Below are 22405 nucleotides of genomic sequence, written 5' to 3' on the forward strand. Positions count from 1 at the left end.
GGTGCGGGCGTGCAGCTCCAGGCTCATTTCTCAGCCGAGACAGTCCTTTTTAGTTTATTATTATTATTTTTTTATAGGTAATAGTAACTTTCTGGTTGAGGTTGTTTCTTTTTTTCCCCTTTTTTTCTGGGTGTGGAATATCACAAATTATTGGCGTGTCAGATTATAGAATTTCTTTTTGCCTTTGAATTTTAAAAGAGGTAATCATTATCATTTATATTGCCTATTTAGAAAATGATTTGTTCTATGCACGTTACCATGATTTTATCACAGACTGCTTAAAAGTATTTTAGTTTTTCTTTGTTCTTTAATCTCAGAAGGCTCTTTGGAAACTAATGTCAACTTTCTTTATTTAAAAAAACATTCCTTAACTTCCCTTACTTTCCCTTTTTGAATCATGTTATCTAAGATTCGCATATGTTTATGTATTTCTCTTAGAACAAAAAAAATTGAGAAATTAATTTCAACTAAATTACCTAGCTTAGTAATATTTATTACTGCACAAACTAACGTCCTCTTAGTGTATTCTGGCCTAGCTTGTTACTACATAGATGTACCCTTAAAGGAAACAGACTCCAGGTGGAGTAAATTGTGCCAAATTCATGCAGAGTAGAAAATTACTTACCCGCTCTCCTGTTGAGTACATGAAGAAAGCCTTTGTTTTTTTAACATTTGGCAGAAAATACATTTTACTAAGGATGACAATAGGTAGAGAGGCATTTTTACATTTTATATTATTTTTTTATTTTATGTAACATATATACACAAAAGTACCTAAAATGTAAATGAAAGAATAAACCACACACCTCTGTCAGTGCCCCCCACTGCCTTTGTTACAGTTGCCCTTCACATTTCCTAGGGAAGCATTTTGAAAAGAGGAAAAATCTTGGGTACCTTCACACTTGGTTTCCCTGGGCTTTTGGAATGATTATTCTTAGCAAAAGTTGCAAAACAAAGCAAAGCAAAAACAAAAACAGATTCCCTTGTAGTGAAGAAGCACTTAAACACAGATAAACTTGGACTTGGTAACGAACTTCAGAGTTACAGAGAAGGGGTTTGACCTTAGGTGTGTCTGATTCCAAAGCCCATACTCGTTTCACATAGCAAGAGTATGTCTGGCGTGAGTATGTATACATGTGCATGTGTGTGTACAGTGCTCCCCCTTATGCATGGTTGGGACTTCCATGGTTTAATTACCTGCAGTCATCTGTGGTCTGGAGGCAGATAATCTGCCTTCTGACCTCTTGTCTCAAGGTCATTAGAAGCCTCACGCTACATCACAGCGTCTGCATCATTTCCCGCACTGCATCTCATCACATGGGCATTTTATCTCACATCATCACAAGAAGGGTGAGTACAGTACAGTAACGTATTTTGAGAGAAAAAGTGTAGTATATACAGGGTTCGGTACTACTGTGGTTTCATGCATCCACTGGGGGTCCTAGGACGTATCCCCCATGGATAAAGGGGGATGCATGGGGGAAGGGGTCATTTGCATCCCTCGGGGTGGAGGAGCAGTGATCTGTACTTGATGGAGTAGACATTCACGAAGGCATAAAACAACTCAACATGTGCGCATACGTAACTGCAAGAAGCTCCCATACCTTTCTTTAGTCTGTTTCCTTCAAGTTACATCTATGTAGTAACAAGCTGGGCCGGATACACTAGAGAGGACGTTAGTTTGTGCAGTAATAAATACTACTAAGCTAGGTAATTTGGTTGAAATTAATTTCTCAATTTTTTTTTGTTCTAGGGTAGAAATACATAAGCATATGCTAATCTTAGATAAAATGAAAATCTGTACATGATTCAAAAAGGGAAAGTAAGGAAAATATTATTCAATGAGTAATTGATTCATTTATATTATTTTTTGCCAAGACTTAGACCATTTATATTCTTTTAGGATTTTAGGTAATACAAGACTGTGGAATTAGCAAGGATGTGTTAAATCAGACTTCGCACATACATATACACACACACACACACACACACACACACATACACACACACACACATATATTCTGCTACAGAATTGAAACCTGACATATGATAGATTAGTTGTTTTATTACATATAAGGAGTTAACTTTTTCTATACAATAATGTTTCTAAAGTAACAGAACTGAAAAACAGTCTATCCCTCTTTCCTACAGTAGTAGTCTTTGGTTTAATGCTTTTGGGTTATAAAAGATTTTTATGAGCAAATTTAGCCTACTGAACCATCTTTGTTTTCACTGACTGTAGATTCTCTAGACTGTGAGTTCCTTGTGAGCTGGTTTTTTTTTTTTTTTAACCTCTTTCTTTCTTTTTTTTTTTTTTTAAAGATTTTATTTATTTATTTGACAGAGAGAGACACAGCGAGAGAGGGAACACAAGCAGGGGGAGTGGGAGAGGGAGAAGCAGGCTCCCCGCCAAGCAGGGAGCCCGATGCGGGGCTCGATCCCAGAACCCTGGGATCATGACCCGAGCCGAAGGCAGACGCTTAACGACTGAGCCACCCGGGCGCCCCTTTTAACCTCTTTCTGCTTAGCACAGTGCCTAGAAAATAGTAAGTATTTAGTACATGTTTGTTGAATAACAACAGCTAAGGTTTATTGAGGCCTTTCTACATGGACTTTTAGGGAAGAAGTTTTAGAATTTCCTCTATTTGTCCTTCATCTCAGTAGTAACAACTTGCATCTGACTTAATTTCTGTACAAGAGTGTTTCTTTTTTTTTTTTTTTTAAAGATTTTATTTATTTATTTGAGACAGAGAGAATGAGAGAGAGAGAGCACATGAGAGGGGAGAGGGTCAGAGGGAGAAGCAGGCTCCTTGCTGAGCAGGGAGCCCGATGCGGGACTCGATCCAGGGACTCCAGGATCATGACCTGAGCCGAAGGCAGTCGCTTAACCAACTGAGCCACCCAGGCGCCCAAGAGTGTTTCAAAAAGTGGAATATTATAGCAGATAGGACAAAATTGACCCTACCTGGATGCCATATGGACTTTGAATCTCTCCTAATAGTGTTGCCTAGGGGTGGAGTTCTCTTCAAAATGAAATACAGAGTGAACCTTGGAGTAAATGAAGACCCGACGCCCCATTTAGCAGACATGTTGTCCTCTCTCTTTAGTAAAATGAAGCCTATGTAGCCTGAGTCTCCCCCATTCATGCTGTTGCATATTTTTGAAATGATGTGAGAGATGCTTCGTAAATGAACTTAGTGCAAAGGAGGAAGAAGAGTGGGGATGAGTTTCTAGTTCATGAAATTGGGTAAAGTTTTGAAAGTCAAGGATGACTTGGAGGTGCCTGGGTGGCTCAGATGGTTAAGCGGCTGCCTTCGGCTCAGGTCATGATCCCAAGGTCCTGGGATCGAGCCCCTCATCGGGCTCCCTGCTCAGCGGGGAGCCTGTTTCTCCCTCTCCTGCTTACCCTGCTTGTGTTCTCTCTCTCACTGTGTCTCTCTGTCAAATAAATAAATAAAATCTTTGAAAAAAAAAAAAAGTCAAGGAAGACTTGAACATCACTGATAGTAATGGGGAGGGCGCCTGGGTGGCTCATTCGTTAAGCGTCTGCCTTCGGCTCAGGTCATGATCCCAGGGTCCTGGGATCGAGTCCCACATCCGGCTCCCTGCTCGGCAGGAAGCCTGCTTCTCCCTCTCCCACTCCCCCTGCTTGTGTTCCTGCTCTCGCTATCTCTCGCTCTCTGTCAAAAAAATAAATAAATAAATCTTTACAAAAAAAAAAAAAAAAAAAAAAGTTGCCTTTTCCAGAGGATAGTGAAAGCATTTGGAATAAGATGACATCACTATTCAGCCCATGGTTTGATTTTGTAGAAGGGTAATTACATTGTACTGCTTAGGATATTATACAGTTTCCTATGCTTTGTTGTACTTTTATGGAAAATTGGTAAGCGGACAAAAAACAAGATGTCACTGGGACTTGTTTTTTCTTTTTATAGGATATCCAATTTGATGCATTTGCTATCGGGAAAGTCACATTTCTTCCCTTAATCCCATATTATATAAATTTGCATTTATGGCTACATTTTTACCACATTTCAGTGACTAATGTTTATAATTATTAATTATTTTTTTTTTGAAGATTTTTTTATTTATTCATTTGAGACACAGAGATACAGAGAGAGAGAGAGGGAGAGAGCATGAGCAGGGAGAGAGGCAGAGGGAGAGGGAGAAGCAGGCTTCCCGCTGAGCAGGAAGCCCGATGCGGGGCTCGATCCCAGGACGCTGGGATCATGACCTGAGCCGAAGGCAGACGCTTAACCATCTGAGCCACCCAGGCGCCCCTATAATTATTAATTATTAAGAAAAGAAAAAAATACCCTTCCTTATATGCCATTTTAAAAGGGAAGAACAATATGGTGTGTTTTAGAGAGAATTCTATTCTATGGGGTAAAATTAAGTTTCCAAACAGAAAGAGTTAACTAAGACTGGAAAATATGACTCTTAAGTGATTCATTCCCCAAGTGGTCTTGATTCTTTTTTGCAATGTATTTCACCATATCATTAGCTTTGCTTACAACTAAGCATTTTTTCTGTTGCTGTTCTAGGCTTATCAACAACATTTTTCATTTTATCCAGTCATAAATTGGTCCTTTTTGGCTATGTTTAGGTAGGTCCGCAGATAGTCTTAAACTGCAACATTTCATAAACAATTTTATTTTAAAAAAATGTTTGGTTCTGGGATTTCACCCAAATGTTGACCAAGCAGTCAGTTATAACTGAAATACTGCTCAGTGTCCAGAGAAGGATATTATATTTGAAATGTTGCCCTTGAAGGATCATGAAAAAGTTGGCAGGATTTTTTTTCAGTCCATGAAACAAAAGTGAGGATTTCATGAACAACTGTGATCTTTATCTTTTTGTCCAGGAATGTGACATCAGTACAATGTAATGGAATAGAACCCATCAGAATGTCAGCATAACTTTGCTGGACTGATCACATCTATGAAAGGAGTAAGTTAGAGTCTTGCAAAGTATGCTCCTCAGTGTGATTGAGGCACTCTTTTGGATGTCACACCAGTGAAACCACGGTTCTCTAAAAGACTGCTTAGGTGCACACACAGCCATTTATTGTGGGAGCCGATACTGAAAATGCATTCCATATAGTGCATGAGATGTAATATTGCAGTGTAGCTGTTTGATGATGAGCTTATGAAGTCTAAGGGAAAACAGGTTGAAATGCTTTGTCCGAGAGTTCTGCTGTGACATCTGCAGGCAACTCTGTGACTCTAGGGTTAGATTGTGTCCACATCAAAAGAGCTGATCGAGAGATTAGTCTCTTGGTGACTGATGAGTGCACTGATTTTTTTTTTTTAAATTGATACTTCGGAATGAATGTTATTAAATACACTGAATATGATTAATTATAATTATCTGTAGAGATTTCGCTTTAACATAGCATGAAAATAATCTTGTAAGAAGGGATTTTGAGGGGCGCCTGGGTGGCTCAGTCGTTAAGCATCTGCCTTCGGCTCAGGTCATGATCCCAGGGTCCTGGGGTCGAGCCCCGCGTTGGGCTCCCTGCTCAGCGGGGAGTCTGCTTCTCCCTCTCCTGCTCCCCCTGCTTGTGCTCTCTCTCCCGCTGTGTCTCGCCCTGTCGAATAAATAAATAAAATCTTAAAAAAAAAAAAAAGAAGGGATTTTGATTTTAGCATACATTTTAAATGTACTGGGTGACATTTGCATCCAGAAGGTCATGAACATTCATTTCCATGGAGAACCTACTGATTTGTTAAAATAATAAATATTTGTCTACTGGGTTGACATGTTCCTCTATTTTTTTTTTTTTTAAAGATTTTATTTATTTATTTATTTGACAGAGAGAGAGATAGAGCAGGAACACAAGCAGGGGGAGTGGGAGAGGGAGAAGCAGGCTTCGTGTTGAGCAGGGAGCCCGATGTGGGACTCGATCCCAGGACCCTGGGATCATGACCTGAGCCGAAGGCAGACGCTTAACGACTGAGCCACCCAGGCGCCCGACATGTTCCTCTATTTAAACCTTGAGGCATCCAAAGTTCAAAATTGTGTGTTCATCATTGACTCATTGTTTTTCATCATACTGTGCATCTAGCCAGTTCTTTTTTTTTTTTTAAGATTTTATTTATTTATTTGACAGAGACACAGCGAGAGAGGGAACACAAGCAGGGGGAGTGGGAGAGGGAGAAGCAGGCTCCCCGCCAAGCAGGGAGCCCGATGCGGGGCTCGATCCCAGGACCCTGGGATCATGACCTGAGCCGAAGGCAGATGCTTAACGACTGAGCCACCCAGGTGCCCCCATCTAGCCAGTTCTTAAATCTTACCAGTTCTTCCCTAAGGGTCCCATGTGCATCCTTTTCCATTCCTACAGCTGTTATCCTAGGCCATGTCCAAAATCTTTAGTTTGGAAAGACCCTTTAGTGATTATTTTGTTCAGCTAATTAACTCATTTTACAAAGAACTGAGACTCAGATTGGCCAAGAGCCAGACCTATGATCTAGAGTTTGTAATTCCAAATCCCGCCCACTCTTCTTTCCATTACATTTCTGCAACTGGTCAGTAGGGCAGAATTCTAGTATCTAATAGTGATGATGCAGTTAATATTTCTATGGTGCTAGCTCCATACCAAGCACTGTTCTAAGTCTTTATATACATTAACTAGTTTATTTTTCACAATAACTCTATGAGATAGAACTGAAAGTTGACAGAGGATGGTAGGGTGGTGGAGATAGTGTTTTGTTTTGTTTTTTTTTTTTAACAGCTTTTTTGAAGTATAATTAACCTACAGTATTTACTCGTATTTTAAAGTGTGCAGTTGATGACGTTTTGCATATGCATACACCTCTGAAATGATCACAGTTAAGAAAATTAACAGGACATGGTGTTTTAAGATCTGCTTTGAGTTTCTACTCTGTCACTGGCTCCCTGTGTGACCTTAGGCAACTCATCTGACTTCCAAACCGAGGATTCTTTCCATGTAAAATGATTGTTGAATCCTTTCCAGGTATAGAATAATGTGATTCTTCTTAGGCCAGCTTTCCACTCATCCTAATGCTGGAATCCATTGGAAGATTGTATCCAAAAGAGTTACTTCTCTTTCCTTGGGCACTTTCTGAAATTACTTTGAGAGAGTGCATTCCATTGTTAGGATCCATAATTGCTGCAAAGTCCTTCCTTTTATTAATTAAAAAAGGCTGTGATTTCATCACTTACAACTGCTAGCTGGAGAACTGGGCTGCCCCATATAGTAGCCACTAGCTATCTGTGACTATTTAAATTTAAATAAAGTAAAATAGATGAAATAAAAAATTCAGTTCCTTAGTTTCAGTAGCCACATTCGAAGTGCGAAGCCACGTGTAGCTATCGGCTACCATTTTGGACGGTGCAGCTAGAGGATACTTACATCATCAGCGGAAGTTTCATTGGACAGAACTGCTGTTGAGCAACAGACAGTGACTGGGTCGATCTGTCCTTCATTCTATATGACCAGCCCCCCAGTTACTTAAGGCCACCGTCACTATCACTTCACATCTGAAGGGTTGTACCTGACTTGTAGGCTCTTTCTTGGCCTTTGTTCCTTCTCCTTCATCAGTACTGATTTGGTTTTTCTAGATACCAATTTCATCATGTCACTTTTTTTGATGAGGAAAGCCGTTAATGATTTCCAGTTTTACCTTTGACTTTATATTTTCTACCCAATTTCATATTTTTTAAAAAGATTTTATTTATTTATTTATTTGACAGAGAGAGACAGAGCGAGAGAGGGAACACAAGCAGGGGGAGTGGGAGAGGGAGAAGCAGGCTTCCCACTGAGCAGGGAGCCCAATGCGGGGCTTGATCTCAGGACTCTGGGATCATGACCTGAGCCGAAGGCAGACGCTTAACAACTGAGCCACCCAGGCGCCCACCCCAATTTCATATTTAATAAAAATTGTTTTGGGGATGCTTGCTGTGTTTCAGTCACTGCGCTAGGTGCTAGGGATATCAATGAATGCAGTAGGCAGTAGAAACAAAGGGCATAATGAGGAAGGAGTAAAGCAAAGGATGTGGTTAGTCTAAACCTGAGAGATCAGAGGAGGCTTCACAAAGTGCCTCATGCTTGAACTGAGTCATGAAGAATGAGTAAGAATTTATTAGGTGAAGTTGGAAAGGGCATATAACATGTACAAAGAGAGACACAGAGACTTGAAACGTCTTTGTGCACTTGGGAATTCCGATAGTTCTGAATGGCCGGAGTAGAGTGGGAGGGTGGGTTGTACGTCAGGTGATGAGGAGCTAGGTCACCGGGACATTAGATACTCATCTTGGTGGTAGCCATCAAAGGGTTATGCACTTGTGCACTCCTGGGATATTTATTGAGCACCAGCTATGATAGGTGGTGCATATACAGCAGTGAACAAGAGCCATGTGGACCCTTCTTTTGTGAGCCTTATGGAATAGAAGTGAATTGGAGCCAAATTTCTACCCATCTTTCAATGTCTGCCCTCCTGAAAAGGGTTGTTTAACTATCCCAGCCTTACGGATCTTCCCTCTTTGGTACTTATGGTCAGTACCACACAATCTCACATCACGTTAACCGTGTGTTGAATAATGATTATGTGTCTTCTCCTAGGTCTTCTTCCCATCCTCTCGTTAGGGAAGATCAGGGCTTAAACCTTGCTGTAGGATCTAGCACAATTCTAAGCATCTATAATAATTCAGGAGATGTTGATTAAAAGTCAAAGGATGGAATAGAGGGAAATCGTTGAGAAGGGGAGAGAGGCAGGAGAAGGATGGAACATTGGAGGTGCAGCAGTAGATCAGTTTGAGAACCATGGCGATCAGGGAGGAAAGGAGTTGTTTTGTTTTTGTTTTTGTTTTTGTTTTTTAGAGGAAATGCATTGGAGTTGGCTAGCACTTTCCTGTTTTGACGTGATGTCACAAATCTGTGAAGGCTGGCTTATGATTATGAATTCGTAGGATACATTTTTTCCCCTTCTCCTAGTGCCATTTTTCTTGCTGACCTCTTCTGCATGGCCGACTTATCTCCTTTTAACCTTCAGTGAAGATACAGTTCTTTGAGTTTCAGCTTCAAATGGAGTCTCCTGCTAGATTGGCCGCTCTGGGTGGTCCAGGCCTCTTCATCTTTTGTCTTTGGTGTTCCTTGCAGCCATAAAAATGAAATTCCCAGGTCCGTAAGCTTCGGTAGTTAGCTTTAGGGCAGAATATGGTGTCAGTACATGCTTAATTCCTGAGCTTCGGTTTTCATGTAGTTTTTGTTCTCTGAGGATTCCTTTGTTCTCAGCACAATTGTTAACATAAAAATATATTACACATTTTATTTATTTATTTATTTACTTATTTTTACACAGACCTTATGGTACTTACAGCATTTAATATAGTTGACCTCGGCTTTGTTCACACTGACTCCAGTGACTTGTATTTGGGTTTTCTGTGCTTGAGACTCTGCTCAGTTGCTGCCGTTGCCCTTGGTTTGTTTTCTTTCAGGATCAACGTGGGTACTTTCATACTTACATACTTACATTTCAGGTTTCATATAAAATCTTATTTTTAATTCCTTCCCTGGCAATTCTTTCCTGGATTTTTAGCTTTGCATAATTACACCTACAATTGAGTCAGCATCCTAAAGTCACCAATATTAATCCTCCTACTCCAACATCACATGATCTTCTAAATTTACTAGTTAACAAAAAATGCCCAAGGCCAGCCACAGCAGATCCTAGTGAACCATATAACATCGAATCCCGTGCACAGGGAATGTTTTCAGCAGCTAAAATTCCTAGGAGCTTAAAGGGCTTCCCCTAGCGGCGCCTGGGTGGCTCAGTCGCTTAAGTGTAGGAATCTTGGTTTGGGCTCAGGTAATGATCTCAGGGTTGAGAGATTGAGTCCCACCTTGGGCTCCACGCTCGGCGTGGAGTCAGCTTGTCCCTCTCCCTCCCCCTTGTCTCCATCCCCCCTCATGCATGTGTGTGCACTTTCTCAAATAAATGAATTAAATCTTTATTTTTTTTAAGCTTTTATTTATTTGAGAGAGAGAGAGAGAGAAAGGGAGAGCATGAGTGGGGGGAGAGGGAGAAACAGACTCCCCACTGAACAGGGAGCCCCACCCAGGGCTGGATCCCAGGATCCCCTGGGATCATGACCTGAGCAGAAGGTAGACACTTAACTGACTGAGTCACCCTAGCACCCCATGAATAAAATCTTAAAAATAAATAAATAAATAAAGGGCTTCGCCTTGGCAGGCTCACCAGGCTTTAGTGCTGTTGCCATGGTTTTCAGTGGGTGCCTGGGGCCCTGTCTGGCCTGTGGTATATATTAAACATTTTAAATCCAGACTTTAAATCCAGCTTTTTTTTTTTTTTTTAAGATTTATTTATTTTAGAGAGAGAGAGAGAGAGAGCATCAGTGGGAGGGGTAAAGGGAGAGGGAAAGAGAATCTCAAGTATTCTGCAACAAGCTCAGAGCCCAATGTGGGGCTCAATCTCACTCCTGAGATTAGGACCTGACCTGAAACCAAGAGTCAGATGCTTAACTGACTGAGCCACCCAGGTTCTCCTAAATCCAGCTTTTTGAAAGTGTTTTTATTGGAAAAGTAATTTAACATGCTGTTGGAATTTAAAGATTAAACTAATTCTTAAGGGCGCCTGGGTGGCTCAGTTGGTTAAGCGACTGCCTTTAGCTCAGGTCATGATCCTCGAGTCCCGGGATCGAGTCCCGCATCGGGCTCCCTGCTCAGCGGGGAATCTGCTTCTCCCTCTGACCCTCTTCCCTCTTGTGCTCTCTATCTCTCATTCTCTCTCTCTCAAATAAATAAATAAAATCTTTAAAAAAAAAAAAAACCTTAAAAAAAAAATCAGGACTTATCTTCCTATTTTATTTAACAATCTTTGACCCCTGAACACATAAGATGTAGAAGAAACCGAAGTACAAGCTCAAAGCCAATTATACAAATACACACACATACACACACAGATAGGTAGGTAGGTAGGTAGGAGGGGAGATAATACAGAGAACCAGCTTTGGGCATTTATGTGACTTATTTATGTGTTATTAGGTTAGTTTAAATTTGATAGCCTTCCCTAGGCTTACATGAGCTAGGGAATGGCTATCATGGCTACAGCACTATCCATCAGATGTCTGCTTAAATGCAAAAACAGCCTTTCTGTGTTTATTGAGAGATTTTAAAAAACCTTGGCCAAGTTTCACATCCCTTGATATATGTTTGTACCCAGAACCTTTTGGGAAGATTACTGTCATCGACAGCTAAGAAGAATCCTGTCACTTATGAACTGTGCTAGCATGATAGAAGGTCACTATATTTCTGAGAAAAGTGGCTAGACACTCAGGAGTAATGGGCAAAGGGAAAGAAAGTTAATTAAAAGCACTAAGAGCACTGAATATTACCAGTTCCAGCTTTTCTTGAGTTTGGTTTGTGTGGAGGAGATCTACTGAAGGAGTTTCATTGTGAGAAGTTCATGTTCTTCAAAAAGACCTGTCTGTCTTTTGAAGTAAGACATGTACATCTTGACTTACTCTGAGTCCAGAGAATCTCTTTAAAGGGCTGGCAGTATATAGAAAAACACTTTTTTTTTTTAAGTAGGCTCCACACCCAGCATGGAGCCCAACGTGGGGCTTGAACTCATGACTCTGAGATCAAGACCTGAGCTGTGATAAAGAGTTGGATGCTTAACTGATTGAACCACCCAGGTGCCCAAGAAAAACACCTTCTTTTTCAGACTCATTTTAATTTCGGTTCAGAAGAAAATAAAAGATATCTATTTCATTGCTATAAGTATTTCTGTCAGATAATTAGGTGATGAAGGAGATCGGGTTGTGTGATGGCACCTCTGCACACGTATTCTTCCTCTGCCAACTCCCTCCTCGCCCCCGTTTTCCCAATAAGCATCGATTCAAATTCTGGCTTTGCCACTTAACTGAGGTGACTAGTCGGTAAGCTGAGTTCAAGTTTCTAATGAATCAAATAGGAATAGTGTCAACCTCAAAGACATCATTGTGAGAATTATAACACGATGTGTAAAATACCTCATGCCAGGCAGAGTGGGCATTCAGTGTATATCCCTTCCCTTTCAGCTTGAATGGTAGAGAACGGATTCTCCCATCTTGGGACACTGGAAGTGCATTTCCTGTTCATTTATTATGCATTAGTTCTTTAACATTTTTAAAAACTCTTTTTTAATTGAAGTATAATTAATGTACAGTGTTATATTAGTTTCACATTATGTGTTAATTCTTGTGGACTGCTGTGTGAAATGCTGACTAACCCATTACTGGAAGCATTTGTGAGGGATAGTTTGTCAGGGATACTGTAGAGGTATGGACCGGGTGACCTGTAGGTGCCCCCTGCAACTTGGTGTGTGTTTCCTAGGATTGTGTGGAGTAAAGGAGGGATGTATGTAATGTCCTTAGCTTTTTGCTTGGAACATGTGAATGCTCAGAGAATGCTGGCTATGAACTGTGATTGTACTTGTGTTCCTCATCTTCCAGATTTAAAATTTTTTAAGAGCAGGGACTGTGAAATATATATGCTTCACGTACTGTGGACTCAACATTTTACTCATTTGCTCATTTTACTTAATCATAGATTTTCATTTTCATCATAGTTTTTAATGTTTCATCTTATGTCTTGCAGTGATGAAACTAGAGGATCTGTTTGTAGGTGCTTCCGGTCAGTATTTGGCTATTCAATTCCATCTGGAGTGTGCATATATATTTTTATATTATTATGAATATACAAAAGCAAAAGATCAGTTCAACATTGCTAAAGACATCAGCAAATTACAAATTGATTTGACAGGTAAGACTTGTTACTTTTTGTGGATGATTGACTTATTTTTATGATAAAACTAATATAGACATTGGCAGTTTGGCTGTATTGTTTGGTTACATTTGATTTTTTCTCTTCTATTCTTTGCTTTAAAAAAATCGGTTTTAAAGATTTTATTTTAAAAAATTCACAGTTTTAGAACAAGTCTGAAATGAAACATTTTCTTTATTCCTGGAGATTCTCCTTTATTTTCCAGTCTGGTTAGCCACATGTTAGTGATATATATATAATATATATATATTATATATATATATGGCAGCCAGGTAGTACACAAATGAACTTTTTCTTTCTTTTTTTTTTTTTTAAATTAAGCTCTGTGCCCAGTGTGGGACTTGAACTTAAGACTCTGAGATCAAGAGTCACATGCTCTACCGACTGAGCCAGCCAGGCGCCCCCACAAATGAACTTTTGACCATTTGTTGATGGGTGTGAGTTTCCTGAAGTTCCTCCTGACTCCCACATTTCGTGTGGCCTCTTTACATTGCCCTTTCTTGTAAATACCCACCTATGGCTTCCGTCTGCTTTTTTTGTCTTCAGAACAGAAATTGTCGACTGTTTTAGATTCAGTGCCTTAGAACACTGGCGTATTGTTGGCACTCAGACATTTGTTGAATGAACAAATAAGTTAAAGAATTTCTCCAGAAACCTCTGTATTTCTTCCGAATACAAAAAAGAAACATTGGTCGCTTTTTATGTCTTGCTCTCTCCCTGGGGTGTTCCAGTATCATTGCCATTGCATATTGATCGTGTTAATGAAGTCCCACAGTGTCAGTTCGAGCACACCACTTACACCTCTGGAACCTGAGCTCAGCATTCCAGGCCGTGTCTGTGAAGGTCAAAGTGATTGAACCTATTTGTCCTTCCTGGACTTCGTCTAGATTACTCTAAGGTCCATTCTTACCCCCTAAATTCTGTGCTTCCTATTCAGCTGGTCTTGTCAATAAAATCTTTCAAGTATACTATGAGTTAAATATGACTTTGTGGCCTGGTCTGGGATCTTAGCCATCTTTTGTTACATTGTTTGTATGGGGAAAATTATTAAATATCCAGCTTAGAACTTTTGGAACAATGGCCATATGTAAGTTGGAGTCTTGTCTGTATTTGAAAATATAGTTCTATATAATATAACTTGTGAGGTTAGCTTCAGAGATTATATTTTTAAATGTTTTGGCCCTCTGGGACTTTTTTGGGGCTATTTAAAAACTAATGGCACAGTATTCTATATAGTCAGCTTTAACTGCTGGTATATTTACTAGCTAGTTCTTCATATTTTTTTCCAAGCTAAGAGCAAAGAACTTAAAAATACAAATGTGGTACTCACAAATATAAAATGAAAATCAGATTACTATTTTTTTCCATTAAACTGTAGCCCTTCTATAAAAAAGTGAGCTGTGTTAGACCATCTCAGTAGCTGTTTTTGTGTAGCATGTTTAAAAGGTTGATGTATAATTTAGATCCAGACTCATTGCAGGATAAAATCCAGACTTCTTAGACTGGTCTTTACAATCAAGGGTCTTTGTAATCTGAAGCTTGCCAGAGAGTGGATATTAGAACTGTTGCTTCTATTAAAGCTATTCTGTAGCAAGTTATTTCGGATACAAAATGGAAAAAATGTTGGTGTTAAATGAAGCCAGATAGAATAATAGAAAGACTGTTGGATTTAGAACCTGGAGACCCTGGCTTTAAGCTCTGGCTCTGAGACTGAAAGTCCCCGTGATCTTAACCAAGTAACTACACCTCGGAACCTCTGTTTTTCCATCTGCTATATGAGGATGATGATACTTCTTCTACCTATGAAAATTTTGGGGGAAGGAGGTAGTTTGATGCAAAAGTGAGTATCTGTAGGGGCGCCTGGGTGGCTCAGTTGGTTAAGCGACTGCCTTCGGCTCAGGTCATGATCCTGGAGTCCCGGGATCGAGTCCCGCATCAGGCTCCCTGCTCAGCGGGGAGTCTGCTTCTGCTTCTGACCCTCTCTCCTCTCTCTCTCATTCTCAGATAAATAAATAAAATCTTTAAAAAAAAAAAAAGTGAGTATCTGTAATCTAGTGGCATAAATCTTGGGTTTGAGTTCTGGCCCCATAGGTTACTGGCTTTATAATTTTATATTTATTTTTATTTTTTATTTTCTGCCCCTGGCTTTATAATTTTATAAGTAGTTTTAAGATAATCACCGAGTCGCAGGTCTTTTTTTTAAATGTGAAATGGAGTAAATACCTTTACAGACTTTAAAGTACTCTGAAAATATTACTTTTCATGATTGTACAGTAGATCTGATAGACAAATCATTAAGTACAATTTAATACGTTTTTTTCAGGTGCTTTGGGGAAAAGGACACGGTTCCAGGAAAATTATGTGGCACAACTTATTCTAGATGTAAGAAGGGAAGGGGATGCCTTTTCACATTGTGAATTCAGTCCAGTACCTACTCCTCAGGAACATTTAACCAAGGTGAGTAGGAGCGTAAGTTATTTAAATTACCATCCAAATCTAACAGGTTCAGTAGGTGAGTTTTGTAGTAACACTGAATGTTTTGGGAAGAGGCTTCATTTTGTTCCTTCTCGAGCTTTTTCATGGTAGCTGGGGGTTTTAGAAAATACCCAAGCAAACCAACGTGTGTTTAAGCCTTTTTTACCCTTAAATAGAGATAAAATGTCGTTTTTCTTTTAGACTTCAGTAATATGAATTAGTAATGCAGTCAGTTATGTATTACTCTTCCTTGAAAAAATTCAAAAGACAGACGGGGTAGAGCCTAATTTTTCTAGCTGCTACTGTATTTGTTGCCTTACCTTTTGCCTTCTGTGGATATTTTTGAATATTAAGAGACTTGAAATTTCTTAGGCTTCTTCAAAATATATAAACAGATGATCAGAATTTCTTTTTACCAGAGTTCTGCTCCTTTGTTACTGTCATTGTTGGGCTGATTGCTGCCTTATTATGTTTTTCTTGACTTGGCTAATGCATTCTTTTTGTTTTTGTTTTTGTTTTTTTAAGATTTTATTCTTAAGTCTCTACACCCAGTGGGGGCTTGCACTTATAACCCTGAGATCAAGAGTCACATATTCTACCAACTCAGCCAGCCCCATGCATTCTCTTCTTGTAGCTTAAATTTATGGCTCTTTGTCAGTTTACCTGCTTAAATGCCTTTCCATCTGCTTCCATAGAGGTCATTAGCATTTATATTTTCTTACTGTGGAGATTCCAAGCCAACGCTTTTGGTTGTCCTTTGCCTGATGTTACTGTCTTTGAAACCCTACCCTTCATTCCAGAGCCTATAAACAAATTTACCCTGGGTACACTGAACATTAAAATTCTATTCTGCATTGAAAATAATGCCAAGGGGAGGGGCTAGGGCCGCGAACAAAGAGTGACAGCAGTCAGGAGTCCCAGGGAAAGCCTTTGATGAGCTACTGCACACTGCTGGGCTTGTTCCAAGCACTCTCTTGTTTGCTTTTGAGATAACTTCAGGGAGGAACCGCTGTTGATTCTAAGAGGAGAAGGAAGGAAGGAAGGAAGGGAGAGATGTGGAAACTCAGGGATAAGACTACACAGTGCTGTCTATACTTCATGATGCAGGTTGAGCTGTAGTGAAGTGGGTTTCCACTGCTGTGTTGATGCTGGTCAGGGAACATGGTACTGTTACCTGCCTCACACCTCTCTTCTTCCCTCATTACATGTATGGCGTCTCCTCTTTAGATCCCCCTTTTCTTAAGCCTTTTGATGTAACCCAAGCTCCTCCCTAAGTCTTAGATTAACTGCCATAAACCTGATTTTTAGGCCATCGCATAAGCATCAGTGAAAAGAGATTCCATTCTGCAGTCCACACATTTAATTCAGTAATCCATTGTTTATTGTTTTTTTATATGGAGTTCTCTTATTGAAAATTGTCTCAGGGGCTCCTGGGTGGCTCAGTTGGTTAAGCGTCTGCCTTCGGCTCAGGTCGTGATCCCAGGGTCCTGGGATCGAGCGCCGCATAGGGCTCCCTGCTCAGCGGGGAGCCTGCTTCTCCCTCTCCCTCTGCCTGCCGCTCCCCCTGCTTGTGCTCTCTCTTTCTCTGTCAAATAAATAAATAAAACCTTAAAAAAAAAGAAAAGAAAAGAAAATTGTCTCCTGGGATGATAAATAGGATATGATGACTATTATGAGGAATGTAAAAAGATGATATACAATTTAATATAGAATTTATTGAATCTTTCATATTTGAAGTAAAATACATTCAGATAATCTTAATTACTACTTAGAGGTAAAAGGTAAAAATTATATGATGTAGGTATTGATTAGATAGAAACTGCTTTATACTTAAGAGCGGAAGACAGTTGCTTATTTAATTAGTTATATATCCTGTTTCCTTATATCAAAGGCACTATTAAATTATAAAATACACTCTCTTTTTTTTTAATATTTTATTTATTTGAGAGAGAGAGAGAAGGTGAGAGAGCAGCAGAGGAAGAGGAAGAGGGAGCAGCAGGCTCCCCACTGAGCAGGGAGCCCGACGTGGGGCTCAATCCCGGGACCCGGGGATCATGACCTGAGCTGAAGGGAGACGCTTAACTGACTGAGCCACCCAGGTGTCCCTAAAGTACACTATCTTTTTAATAACCAATCCTTGGGGGAAAAAAAAGGATCACTATTATACCAATTTTAGTTATTACAAAATATATCCTGATTAGAAATGTTACAGTGTGAATATGTGTATCTTAGAATTGAGGAAACAGTAACTTTATTGCCAGTGAGGAACATATTTCCCTTTAGACCTTCCTAGATTTTTAATCTGTTATTAATGGGGAATTACATAGACTTAAGCCATTGGAGATCAGGGTTTAATAAGCCAACAGTTAGGAGCAACCCCGACGTGCAAATGAAAGACACAATCTCTGTTCTTGAGATGCCTGGGTGGCTCATCGGCTAAGCGTCTGAGTCTTGATTTCGGCTCAGGTCTTGATCTCAGGGTTGTGGGACTGAGTCCCACATCCGGCTCCGTGCTTGGTGCGGAGTCTGCTTGTCCCTCTCTCTCTCTCTCTGCTCCAACCCCGCTCATGCTCTCTCCCTCTCTAAAAAAAAAAAAAAAAAAGTCTTAAAAAAGGACAGTCTGTTCTTAGTTGTTCAATTGTGTATTCACAAAAAACACAAATGCATACATGATCAGCGTCACTGATGAGAAATATGCCTTAATGCTAAATATGGTGTGTGTCCTGCGTATTGGAGATAAATTATGTGCTAGTTTCTTGATTCAGTAGAATGTTATGAGGTCCAGGTGGGACTGAGGTAGAACAATATTTTAAATTTGGGACTTGCAGAACAGTTAGGTAAGTACTGCAGCAGACCCATTTTAATTTCAAAAGAGCAGAATAGGAACATAGGGAATTTTGAATGAAGATCAAAGCCGTTTTTGATTACTTGCTTGTGTCTGGCAAATAAATAATGCCATGCTGCCAACGCTGACATATCTCAGGTCTTTGGTGGTGGAGGGGAGGGGTCCTGGGATGGCAGGAGACTTGGGTCTCTGTCCCATCCTTATTGTCTAGCCTAGGGGGAGAATCTGGGACAGTTCTGATAGTCTTAGGTTCCTCATTTGTTTTTCCCACATCACACTTTGTTAAAGGATCAGATTAGATTTGTAAAGCTATCGTACGGATGTGTTATTAAACCTTGTGTATTGGGGCGCCTGGCTGGCTCAGTCAGCAGAGCATGTGACTCTTGATCTCAGTGTTGTAAGTTTGCATCCCATATTGGGTGTGAAGATTACTTAAAAATAAAATCTTTAAGGTTGCCTGGGTGGCTCAGTCAGTTAAATGTCCGACTTTTGGTTTCGGCTCGGGTCATGATCTCAGGGCCCTGAGATGGAGCCCCGAGTCTGGCTCTGTGCTCCGTGGGGAGTTTGCTTGAAGATTCTTTCCCTCTACCCCTTCCCCCACTCGTACGTGTGCTGTCTGTCTCTCAAATAAATAAATCTTTAAAAAAAACACCAAAAAACAAGCAAAAAACCAAAGAAAACATTGTGTTTTAATAAGTTGATGCATCCCTTTAAGGATGTGAAAAGATGAGAATTTTGTACTGTAGAGCTACATGGTCCACTATGGTAGCCATCAACCACGTGTGATTGTTAATCACTGGGAAGTTGGTTGGTCCAATTTGAGAGGTGCTGAAGTGGGAAAGACACATCAGATTTCATAGACTGTGTATGAAAAAAAGAATGTATAATATCTAATTAATAATTTTCTGTTGACACATATTACAAGAGTAGTACTTTTGATGTATTCGGTTAAATCATTTTTAAAAGTTTACTTTTTTACTTTAAGTGTGGCTATTAACATACGTAGTTCTAGTTTTTAAATTATGAAAGGCCTGTGTTGAAAACGATGGCCACCAGGGTGCGCTCTGCACCCGCCTGCCCTGCCTTTGAAGGGGCCCGTTTGGGAGGAAGAGCCGCTTTTTCAGTTGGATTCTGAGCTGAAGCCTAAGGTTCTGTGTTCCTTCCATCAGCAATTTGTTGGGGTTGCTGTACTCTTTTCTTAAAAGGCTGTAGATAGAGCTCGGCCTACAGTTAGGGAGAACTTGAGGATAGACAAGGAAAGCTGTTCCTCTGGGCTGTGTTTTGGGCAGATGTACTGCTTACTAGTTAAGAGGTTGACCCCTTAGCCAGAGGCAGTTTCCAGCCTTCTGGTCCATTTAGCTCCTAGTTTTGGCTACTTTTATTGAACTAGAAAAAAATTTAAATTAAAATTGTGCCTATTTTCTTTTAAATGTACAGTTTGAATTTCGAAAAATAGACCTACGGAATGACCACCACCATAATAAAAATAGAATCATTTCCATTACACCAGAAAGTCACTTATACGCCTTCATAGTCAGTCACTTTCCCTCTCACTGGTCTGCTTTCTGTCACAGATTAGAGCTGCTTTTTCTAGAATTTCAAATAGATGGAATCATACAGTATGACTCTCTTGTGTCTGTTTTCTTTCACTTAGCATTATGTTTTTTTAAGTTATAATTCTTTTTTTCCAGTTTTATTGAGAAATAATTGACATATGTCACTATATAAATATAAGGCATACAGCATAATGGTTTGATTTGCATATATTGTAAAAAATTTACCACAATAGGTTCAGCTGACATCCATCTTATATAGATAAAAAGAAAAGAAAAACAGAAAAAAGAGAAAAAAAATTTTTTTACTTGTGATGAGAAATCTTAGGCTCTCCTCTCTTCACAGCTTTCCTGTTGGTCACACAGCAGTGTTAGCCGCACTCACCACATTGTACATCACATCCCCAGTGCTTACTCGTCTTGTAACTGGAGGTGTGTACCTTTTGACCACCTTCCTCCAGTTCCCCCTCCCCCTACCCTCTGCCCCTGGTAACCACAAGTCTAATCTCTCTTTCTACAAGTTTGATTTTTTTTTTTAGATTCCACATACAAGTGAGATCATGCAGTGTGTGTCTTTCTCTGACTTATTTCAGTTAGCATAATACCTTCAAGGTCTATCCAAGTTGTCACCCATGGTAGGATTTCCTGTTTTTTTTTTTTTTTTTTTATGGCTGAATAATATTCCATTATATGTACCATATCTTCTTAATCCACTCATCCAGGCATGCACACTTAGGTCCATCAGTAGACAGTGTGTTTATCCACTTACCTGTTGGTGGACAGGTGAGCTGCTTCTAATTTTTGATTATTATGAATGAAGCTGCTTGAAACATCTGTGTGTACGTCTTTGTGTGAACATATGTTTTTAATTCTCTTGGGTAAATACCTAGGATTAGAATGGCTGGATTGTGTGGTAAATGTGTTCTTTTTTTTCTATGCTAGAGAGAGAATGAGAGAGAGAGGGAGAGAACATGTGTGGGGGGGAGGGGCAGAGGAAGAGGGAGAGAGAATCTTAAGCAGGCACACTGCTCAGCGTAGAGCCCCATGTGGGGCTCGATCTCACGACCCTGAGATCATGACCTGAGCCAAAATCAGGAGTTGTTTGCTCAACCGACTGAGCCACCCATGCGCTCCAGTGTTTCTAACTTGACGAGAAATTGCCAAACTGTTTTCCAAAGTGGTTGTGCTATTTTACATTCCAACCATCAGTGTATGTGAGTGCCAGTTGTAAATGCTTGGTATTTTTAAAAAGATTCATTTGAGAGCATGGGTGAGAGCATGGCAGGGGGTGAAGGAAGAGGGAAAGAATCTCAAGCAGACTGTTTGCTGAGTGTGGAGCCTCATGTGGGGCTCGATCTCACGACATGGAGATCATGACCCCAGCTGAAATCAGTAGTCGGACACTTAGCTGACTGAGCCACCCAGGTGCCCCAAATCATTTTTTTTAAAGATTTATTTATTTTTTGAGAGAGGGAGAGCACATGAGCAGGGGAGGGGCAGAGGAAGAGGGAGAAAGAATCCCAAGCAGACTGCTTGGGATCGAAGGGCTCAGTCCCATGACCTTGAGATCACGACCTGAACTGAAGTCAAGAATCAGATGCTTAACTGACTGAGCCACCCAGGCAACCCTAAAAATCAATTTTTTTGAAATAGAATTTATATACAGAAAAATTGACCCATTTTAATTGATGAGATTAAACCCATTCAGTTTGATGACACTTGACATATACATATCTATCTATGCAACCAGTACAGTCCATGTATGTTTCATTACCCTAGAAAGTTCCATCATGCCCATTTGCAGTTAATCCCCCAACACACTGGCTCTGAACCATCATGGATCTGTTTTCTTTGAGTACAGATAGTTTGCCTTTTCTAGAATTTTATATGTACTTTTTTGTATCTGGCCTCTTTTGTTCAGCATGATGTTTTGAGATTTACCTATATAGTTACCTGTGGTAATAGTCCTTTTTTTGCTGATTAGAATTCCATTGGGTGGATATAGTATAATTTTTCTTTTATTTGTTTATTGACAGTCATTTGAGTTGTTTCTGGTTTTGGGCTACTACAGATAAAACGGTAATGAACATTAATATATATGTCTTTGTGTGGATGTGTTATTTCTCATGGTAACCACTTAGAGTAGAATTGATAGCTCTTGTAGTAAATTTATCTTTATTATTATAAGAAATTGGCAAAATATTTTTTGTGGTTTGTAAATCATGTTAAATTTCTGCCAGCAGTGTGTCAAAATTCTAATTATTATAGATCCTTGTCAACATTTAGTATTTGTCAGCCCTTTAATTAGTATTTCCTACGGACTACTGTTGTCAAGGATCTTTTTGTGTGCTTATTGGCCATTTGTATATCTTTTTAAATGAAGTACCTGAACAAATCCATTGTCCACTTTTATATTGGGTTGTTTATCTTCTTATTGAGTCGTAAGAGTTCTCTATATTCTGAATACAAGTCCCTTTTCAGATATTTGTTCTATGAATATAATCTCTTGAGTCTGCAGCTTGGCTTTTCATTTTCTTTTTTTTTTTTTTTTTTTTAAGATTTTATTTATTTATTTGACAGAGAGAGACACAGCGAGAGAGGGAACACAAGCAGGGGGAGTGGGAGAGGGAGAAGCAGGCTCTCTGCTGAGCAGGGAGCCCGATGTGGGGCTCGATCCCAGGGCCCTGGGATCATGACCTGAGCCGAAGGCAGACACTTAACTGA

The 22405-nt window shown here is 39.8% G+C and overlaps 1 protein-coding gene across 2 annotated transcripts in view; it reads left to right on the forward strand.

The window, feature by feature from the left end:
* Positions 1–22405, forward strand: part of TTC27 (tetratricopeptide repeat domain 27) — a 170124-nt gene that overhangs the window by 11452 nt on the left and 136267 nt on the right. For both annotated transcript variants that reach the window (XM_032410263.1, XM_032410264.1), the window contains exons 6-7: positions 12623–12787; positions 15132–15265. In XM_032410263.1, coding sequence (XP_032266154.1) covers positions 12623–12787; positions 15132–15265 — 299 coding nt within the window. The remainder of the gene's footprint in view (positions 1–12622; positions 12788–15131; positions 15266–22405) is intronic.

The sequence above is a fragment of the Phoca vitulina genome, unplaced genomic scaffold (assembly GCF_004348235.1).
Source record: "Phoca vitulina isolate PV1807 unplaced genomic scaffold, GSC_HSeal_1.0 scaffold12, whole genome shotgun sequence".
NCBI classification, from domain to species: Eukaryota; Metazoa; Chordata; class Mammalia; order Carnivora; family Phocidae; genus Phoca; species Phoca vitulina.